Here is a 9,447-nt window from a genome sequence, read left to right on the forward strand (position 1 = left end):
TTGTGAGTGACAAAGGGGAGCCACGGACTTACAAGTTAAAAGGTGTATTGACCTTGTACCTGTGATTTAAATGATTGTTTAGGTTATCTAGAAATAAATTGATTTTTTTTTTACTACAGCCCTCTCCTTTTCCCTGCCTATGTGTTCCTAGTTCATCCAGGAAATTAAAACTGCATTTAAGTTTCTCGTCACAATCTCACTTGTTTGCCTTTCTCATTTAGGCAGGTGTAAACAGTCTAAGACGGATACTCAATTACTTTGCCTGCAGGGGCACTATTGCAAAACTACAGGAGGCCAGGTACCAGTTAATAAACAATATTTATCAGAATAACTGAATAAACATTAAAATGCCCCATACCTCATCTTAGAATTCCTAATTTGTATAACACAGGGTTGTTTCTTAAATTTGAGGATATTTGGGCACGGACCTGTCTTTTTTTTGTTCTATGAACAAGCTCCATGAGTCTATTTTGATGATTTGTTGATGCACTCTGACACCTTACTAACATTAAAAGTGAAAAAAAATTAAAATAATTATTTTCACTGTGAATTATAAAATGCTCGGCGGCCTCCCGGCATCCTATCGTAGGCCAGATTTGGCCCAGAGGCTGCAAGTTGATTATCAATAGGCTAAGTCTAATGTGTTCATTTAAACAGATATATGGCTGCACACACACACACACCGAGATAACGACTGCATTTCTGTCTTTCTTTTAACATAGCAAACAGTTTACTATACAAACAGAGGTCTCACTCTGAGCAATAACTATAAGATCCTAAGAGACTAAAGGAGAAGGGGGGAGGGGAGGCCACTGTGCTGCCACTGTGGCAAACCACACGATGGAAAAAAAACACAGCAAGTTTGCGTCCCTCCAATTGAAAACGTCCAAACATATATTGCCGTCTACCACACTCCCTCCCCCCCTGAACTTTCTCATGAGCACGTGTCCATGCTAATTGTTCATCCTCATGGGCATCCCTTCTCCCTTTTACACTCCTTGTCACACGGTATCTCTTTATTGCAGTAATTTTCATGAGGATATTTATCCCTTCGATTCAGAGGTAGAGTTCAGACATGCAGAAACATGAAGAGATGTTGCATGTGTCAGTTGTCATTAGCTCTGACGAAGAGCATCATCGGCCTCATGCTGGATTGTGAAATTGTAAAAAAAAAAATGCTTTTGCTCTGAAAAAAAGCTATCAGTTATTATGTGCCATTTGAGTCCAAGAAAATGGTCATAAAGAAATAATTTTAGAGCTGTTATTTCATAATGCGCACGGAAAAGCACAGACATTATTGACTATTCTTTCACAATAACCTCTCACATGAGCTTTTACTTAGAATTATTCACAAAGCCTTATTCGAAAGCTATAACAGAAGATAAAATTATCCTGGTGCTGACTAACTGTCGACATGTTTTTGAAATGTATAGGCTTAAACCCCATTAAGATAAGCCATTTTAGCAAGACTTCACCGTTCATGCTTTTCTAAGCACACGTCTTACTAGAATTCAATGAATCACTCAAAGTGTATTTGTGAAAGAGTGGAGGATGTGCATGGATTGGTCAAGAATGACATATTGATTCAAGGAGACTGTAGCCTCAATTGGATTGCAATTGGTCGTGGGAGTACAATAGCAGATAACTGAGACGCCAATATCAACAGTACACTGTGCAGACCATTTAGAGTCGAGGATGGAATATTGTCGCAGACTGCAAAGCTTTGTGAAAAGATGCAACAGAATGAACACTTAAAACAAACCAAAAGCCATCTAAGCGCAGCTTTTGTCTTCCTCGTTAAATGTGAAAAAGAAATACATGTGGAATATACAAAATTTCACACTTCTCAACGACTCGCTTGCTGAAACTCTGCTGCACGTGACTTCAACCACCAAGAGGGAAGGTTTGGAAGAAGTTTCGCTCTCTTGCAAGTGTGAGAAAAGCTTTGTGTGGTAGTAAGCTAATTGGGGTCTACCATGTGACACTATTATGGGAATTAACACCCACACTAATGAAGCAAACACAACTGTCTACCTTAACATATTTATATGTCAGCTGCAGCATGCAATTAAGGCAGATTACAATAACATTCTGATAAATGCTAATCATTTTATGAACATTTTGAAACCAATCTCAGGTCAAGAATGCAGCTGAATAACCTTAAACTTGATTCGAAGGAGTTTCATTTAATATGAAACTGCCATAGGCAAGCTACAGCTACATTGTTTTGTTTTTTTAGGAAGTTTATATGAACCTACATAAAGTCCCAGTAATTGAAGAATAGTGACCTAAATGGACATGATGAATGTTGTGCGCATTGTTTTCTTAATTGAGGTTTGCTAGAGAGTAGCGTGCAGACATTAATTACTTGGCACCGTACACTGAGTCGTATTAGAGCCTGTCTGTAGCTGCTAATGCTACGCAGCTGGGTCAGGTAGTTCAGAGACTGCAGGGTGTCAAAGTGAGAGGGACTTGCTTTCAATCAGAGGACCAGGTGTAGGCTCCTGTGTCAGCCAATAACCACCTTGTTGATGAGTCCTTGTCCTTATTCTTATTCTACCTAGGCTCTAACTCTAACTCGCTCTGTGGAGGGCATTAAGAACAAAGACACTTTCAAAGAATACTTCACCCACAAAATGACCATTTGTTGGCCCATTACTCACTCTGTGATACCTTGGATTCTTGAAGAAAACTTGCATGCCCCTATGGTGAACAAAGAATCAAAAAACTGAGAAGTCTTGATAAATGGAAGTGGATGGGGGCCGTGTTTAACAACAGAAAAATTAATTTTGGACTGACAAGGACGAGCAGTGCGCCTGCACAAGCGTGAGACTGTTTTAAGCGTTTAAGTGTATTAAATAGTAAGGTTTTAGTAAAAATGCATGTTTTTGGGAAGTAGTGAGCATACAACTGGATAAATGAGACTTGGATTATTCTGGACAAATTGTGTGAGAGTTTGTAAACGGATGTTTTGATATAGTTTTGCTGTTGTAAAACACGGCCCCCATTTACTTTAATTCAGCAAAACCTTTCTCTGTTTTTTGATTCTTTGTTCACTATGTGTGGAGGCATACAAGGAAAAAAACTTTTTCTTTAAGAATTCAAGGTAACAAGGTGAGTAACTGATACAATGGGACAATGGTCATTTTGTGGCTGAAGTATTCCTTCAGCTGACAGATCAATAAGGTAGTACCACATCACAAATTACCAGGCCACTTGAATCTCGGCATCTCTTCTCCCCGCATTCCTCTGGCCTTCACCATTGATCTCCTTTTTGCTGTTTTTGATGAGGCGCAGAACTGGTTCGATCTCTTTCAGCAGCTCGTTGTTCTCCTCCATCCCGTTGCACAGGAGAGATCCACGGCTCCCGTCCCTCATCAGCAGGGGGTCCTGGGCCTGCACGCCTCCCCTTTGCAGGAGGGACTGGGTGATGGATGAAGAGGACAGGTTCTCAATGGCCCTAAGCTGGGGCTCCTTGTTGACCTGCTGCTGCTGCCCAGGGCTGAACGGGCTGAGAGGGGAGCAGTGCTCGTAGGACTTTGAGGGTGGGAAGGCGGGACGTGTGACCCTCACTGTGCGTTGGCGGCCATCTCCAGACAGGGTGGTCTCCAGGTGGGTGGTGAAGCCCTCAGGCCCACGGAGGATCAGCACGGCGTGGCTCTCGGGCGACACGTTCTTCAATGTCTCCAGGGCCCGTTCGTAGGACAGCTCCACCAGGGGCTTGTTGTTGACAGCCAAAACGATGTCGCCCACCTGCACCAGGCCGCATTCCTCTGCTGCGCCGCCGCGGATGAGGTCAGACACGATGACAGGCGGCTTGGACACCCTCTGCTTCACCAGAAAGCCCAGGCCACCGACCTTCCTCTTGAAAAGACGCACTGAGATGATGTTGGGCTGCAGCTGGCACACTGTGGGCTCTGACTCCTGCATGTTGCCTGTGTGTGATCGCGTGTGTGTGTTTGAGTGTGGGTATATTTGTGTCCCCAGGGATGTTTCTGAAAAGCAACAGAAGCAGGAGAGAAAATAAAAGTTCTATTAGTTTTAGAGGAAATTACCTTCACTGCATGATTTGTTTACAGTTTGCTGATAAGTCAAAAGCGTGTATAGGAGTCATTCAAGGAGAGTGTAATATAACACAGATCATTAAGTGCCATTGAGCTACCGATGCAAAATATCGTCATGGACATGAAAAGTCTATTATCCAACGGATGCGACCTGCTTGTACCTCTGTGATCGTCAATAGTAGCATCACAGTGACTAAACACTTCCTAAACTGTGATGTCTCAAAGGAAAATATTGAGGAAACTGGAAGAACTAACTATGTACACATCTTTTGGAAAACTGAGCCACTCAGTCTGTCTTTTCCAATGGTGAAAAGTAACCAAGTATTGACCCGAGTACCAAGTACAATTTTGTGGTACTTCTTTTGTGGTATTAGGTATCTTTTGAGTTTATCTCCTTTATCTACTTTAACTCTGTGTCATGAGCCCTCTCCCTGCCTGGTAACCACTAATTGTTTTCAATTACCTCCACCTGTCTCTGCTCCACCCTCGTTAACTTACCAGCTGCACTGCATTTACTACTCATCATGCCCTGTATAGAAAGCCTTGTTTTTCAGTCCACACTTGTCAGATCATCTGTAAGCCTACATCGGAATCCTGCCTGCCTGCCTGCCTGCCTGCCTGCCTGCCTGCCTGCCTGCCTGCCTGCCTGCCTGCCTGCCTGCCTGCCTGCCTGCCTGCCTGCCTGCCTGCCTGCCTGCCTGCCTGCCTGCCTGCCTGCCTGCCTGCCTGCCTGCCTGCCTGCCTGCCTGCCTGCCTGCCTGCCTGCCTGCCTGCCTGCCTGCCTGCCTGCCTGCCTGCCTGCCTGCCTGCCTGCCTGCCTGCCTGCTACTCTGACTCCTGATCTGTGATCTGTTACTACTACTCTGATCTCCAGCCCCGGTAAACCCGACTTGCCTTCCGCCTTATGACTACGAGTTTAGAATATCCCTGAACTGTACTACTGCCGTGCCTCATTCGGTCCTGTTGTGTGTGTGTTTGTCAATAAAACCTTGATCTCGAAATTGCGCTCCTGGGTCCTCGTCTGTCTGTCCTGACACTCTGCTATGTTTATTCAACGGCTATAGTTACGGCAGATTCTTTTTAAATGGAAAAGAAACATGATCAGTTTATAAATATGATGCATTATTATAGATTAAACCACCAAACTGTATATTAAGCAGTTGACATGTTAATGCATCTAATAGTATAACCTAATATCCTTTGGGCATTCCATATAATGAGTAGTTTTTTTGGGGGTATATTTTGCTGGTGTGAGTGTAGGACTTTTACCATAACTAATTATTTTTACATGGTAGAGTTGTTTCTTTTACGTCTGAGCATTTATTTATCCACCCCTAACAAAAGGAGAGGTGGAACACAAAGTTTTTGTCAGCCAATTTAAATTGCACAGAAGTGTCTTGAGATTTGAGAGACATTTGAAACCAATAACTGTATTTATGAGGTGTGAAAAATAGTATTACCAGAGATTATAAAAGCAAACACTCTGGTTATTGCTAGGAATGTTTCCATTTAACACAATGAGTGCACTCATTGTGCATTGTCAGTATTGTCAGCACTTCAGTGGCTGAACATGCTCTTTTATTAATGCAACGCAACATGCACATTATGTTCGCACGCAATGACAACTTTGAAAATATAAGGCATGGGACTAAAGCCGATGCCTCCGCACCTCGAGACCCATTATGTCACAGTGTGCTTCATTGTCCCTGCACTCGAAAGGAACTTTACCATCAAAAAGAAGCCCTCCCTCTTATGAACACTGCCAAACGCTACAATAACACGTTTTTACTTCCTTTGATTCATAAGAAGCGTGTTAGTTGTTCGTTGAAGACGTAGCATCTGGCAGAGTGGGTGGCGTCGCCTGGAATGTACAGTTACAGTACGTCAACAAAAAAAACACAGTTGAAGCTGCTCAGCGCGCGCTACGCAGTCAGTATACCTTGGGCAGGCGCGCGGCGTATACCGGGAAAGATTCAGCATCAAGGTCAGCACTCCTCCTTTACGACAGCCTCTGATAGCTGCCCAATTTAACACTCTACTTTTTGTTATTTCTACTCCTCTGCAACAGTTCAGTGAAGGGTTTTTAAAAACTCTTTCCAACAGCTATAAATCGGAGATAATGTCCTTGCAAAAAAAACAACTTCCCCAGAGCCCAATAACTGCAGGTGCTGGCAGAAATGTTCATATTCTTGTATTTGACAGTTTAAAAAAAAAAAACAGGGACACCTTGCATACAAGTAAAATCACACATTGAAGAGGTCAGTTCAGGTCTTTGGTTAATAGTTCGTGGCTTCAGGAAGAAGTGGTGTACGTTCATAAAAACAGATTGAACTGTCCTGGGGCACAGGAATAACTCAAGTAAGCGGCCCTTTAATCCTCGCTCTTTGTAGCTGCGCCCTACGAAGATCAGAAATTGCCAATAACAGATGTGAATGTTGATGGAAATGTGCTCTGAATATGAAGATGACCTCTTTTTTTAGAATGCTGCTGTGTCTGGCTTGGGTAGGTTGCTTCTCTATTATAATGTTATAATTATTAACTACAACACTGTAAGATAAAGCAAATTAAGAGTGATTGTTGGTGATAGACCATTTCGCACTTCATTCAGGGCTAAATTAACAATACAATTGTACGGTGAATTGCAGATATAATCATTGTACATGTGTGTATTAACACATGATCTCTCAGTCTGTTTTCATGCACATGCATATCTGCAGTCATTCAGAAACTGCTTGTTAGCTTTTCCTTAATTAGACGTTAATTCCTGGTTTGTTTCCCTGGTAACCCTCTAAAGATGTCCTCTTGTTGTAAAGTTTGAACCAGTTTTTAGTTTCCCTGCTGTCTGTTACAGAGTAATTTTTAATAATGTTTTTTAATGAGGCAAAAATCTACCACATATTTCTAAACACAACATGAATTACTTGTTCTGCATTAAAACCACTGCTGAGTTAAAGTGGGCAACCATTTAGGAGCCAATGTTGGGTCCAATAATTAACTATTTATGTGGGCTTTTTTTGTAAAGGGGGTCACCTTTATTTTTATAATTTAAATTGTGCTCACACTTAAATCAACATGTCATTGTATGAGCACACAGATTAACTGGATGGACATATACATACATATAGTGTAATAACTTCCTTGAGAAAACAAATTCCTTCCTGTTTCGGATTTTTGTTGTCAAAATAAGTAATTGCGTGCTGCTACAATTACAAAATGCAAAGAAAACGGAATGACATTATTTAAATTGCATCAATAAACAGTGTTTAAATGTAGCACACAGTTTTAAGACTTAACACACATATAAGGACAAGTCATTAAAAGGTATTTGGCTTCATTTTGCACTTCTCTCCTCAATGCAATCGGCAAAAATGCACAAGATGTTCCCATCGAGCTTGAATTTAAGAGCAACAAGTTCTGTCTACACTTTTTTTTGGCAAAAAATACAAATAACAACACAACCAAAACGGCTGAAAACTTCTATACATGAGAAAAAAAATGTTTTCAAATAAAATGTATCCTGTTTTAGCCACAGGTCTGCACATTAGTTCAGGAACGCTCTATCCATCTTCAATAATAGCTTTCTACGTCCTCACCCACCAGGGGAATGCGCACCCACAGAAAATAACAAATAAAGGGAGTGGGGTCATTTAAAACGAACAACTCACCCCTGAGAACAAAGGTCGCTGACACAACGACCTGCTGAAGTGAACTTGGGATAAAACTCCTGCGCTCCCACGTCTCTTCCTCAGCAGCGGCAGCACAGGTCTCTCATCCAAAAACGTCTCCAATTCGCAGCGACGCGCTCTGCCTCTCTAGAGACGAGGCATGCTTGTGCCTTTCCGCGCACCGGGGCGCCTTATAAACGCAGAGCAACGGGAGACACAGTGACGAGCTGGGAGAGAGCCGTGCACGGGCATTTAAATGAACTGTGGGTGGGTTTAGTTATGTCAGCTATCGTCATCACTCAGCATGCAACAGCCGACTCTCCTCACATACTCACTCCTCCTAGAGCCTTCAGAGGGAGGCAAGGTAAGGTGTGTCACTGCTGCAACATATAGACTTTTGATTGTGAGCTTCTTGAACTTGCAGTAAAGTCGGATTAGTCTGGGTGGGGCATAAAGATTTGAGCACTGTTATGTAATGAAAACTCATTAAAAGGGTGAAGAGTAGAGGTTTTGACTCAAAATGCACTTCTGGGTTAAACAACTCGTAATGTATGTTACCCACCTTCTTGCATTACAAATACATAACAGAAAGCTTAAAAACATGCTTTGGCATTTATGAAAAGAATCTATTACTGGTCCAAAATTCATGATGCTCAGCACGCAGATAAATAAGCACCCCTGCCCTGAACCGACACCCTGCCCTGAGAGGCTGAGCACCTTGTTAGAGACTTTATTAAGTTTATTCAGCCTTCATTTATCCAAGAAAATCCAATCAAAATAAAGTCCTTCAAAACTCAAAGTGCAGATAAAACCTGTAAATGAAACCATAGCTTAAAAAGAAGACACCTTTTAATGAGGGTTTACCTTTACAAGGATCTTTTGAATTGTACCCTCAGGGGATCCCTTTTTAGATAATTATTCAGTGAGCTTCAAATAGAAGGAGGAAAGTTAATAGCTCTTTAGCTCACCATATGCACACAATAAAAACAAACCATGTGAACAGGCAGTTCTACCAGCCTTTTGAGAAATATAATAGAACTGCTATAGATAAAAAAAGTTATTATTATTATTAGTAATATTATTAACAGGGAATAGATTAAGACAACTAAAATAGACTAATAGAAGAGGTGTATTTGAGGTTTACTACAAAGATGTAATAAAGCTTTATCAGAAGACTAATGACGTGAGGGTAACCTTGTTTCCTCATCTGTTTTCCAAGAAGCGGGATCATTTAATAGTGTGGGTAATGTTTTGTAATATTCACTTCTTACAGAGACCCGTCAAACACAAGCCACAGGTTGAACATTTGCTCATCAGGACAGCTCCTGTTGGTGCATAACTGATAATGGTGTTATTTGGGATATTACGTATTTGCTTTTTATGTGCTCCTCTCATTAGAAATATATTGTAATATTTTTTACCCTTATGTGTGTAATAAGCAGCCCTCCTTACTATCAGACGAACAATTATAATGTATTTGATGGGAAATGGTTAACAACTGCTGAAGCCCAACTGATGTCTCACTTTCAGGTAAAAATGAGTAAAAATGTTTCATCGTTTTCATTCACACTCCTGGCATATGATGAAATAGTTTCACCCTTGTGATTAATTGGAAAGTACCCATCTCTGTTAATTAGTAATGACCTTTAACTGGGCTCCACAGACGATTATAATCTCAAAGTACAATTTGCATAATTTTCATTTTAGGCATAAAACTA

The 9,447-nt window shown here is 41.4% G+C and overlaps 1 protein-coding gene across 4 annotated transcripts in view; it reads right to left on the minus strand.

Annotated features, from left to right (window-relative positions):
• The window catches only part of nos1 (nitric oxide synthase 1 (neuronal)), a 43,457-nt gene extending 35,522 nt beyond the window's left edge, over positions 1 to 7,935 (minus strand). The window contains exons 1-2 of one of the 4 annotated variants that reach the window (XM_029440657.1): positions 7,730 to 7,935; positions 3,209 to 3,995 (exon numbers count right to left, since the gene is read on the minus strand). In XM_029440657.1, coding sequence (XP_029296517.1) covers positions 3,209 to 3,930 — 722 coding nt within the window. In that variant the 5' untranslated portion in view covers positions 3,931 to 3,995; positions 7,730 to 7,935. Of the gene's footprint in view, positions 1 to 3,208; positions 3,996 to 4,162; positions 4,443 to 7,729 lie in introns of those variants that run through there. The other 3 variants (XM_029440656.1, XM_029440655.1, XM_029440654.1) reach the window with 3 other exon arrangements.
• Between the last annotated feature and the right edge of the window lie 1,512 nt (positions 7,936 to 9,447).

The sequence above is a fragment of the Cottoperca gobio genome, chromosome 9 (genome assembly GCF_900634415.1).
Source record: "Cottoperca gobio chromosome 9, fCotGob3.1, whole genome shotgun sequence".
Lineage (NCBI taxonomy): Eukaryota > Metazoa > Chordata > Actinopteri > Perciformes > Bovichtidae > Cottoperca > Cottoperca gobio.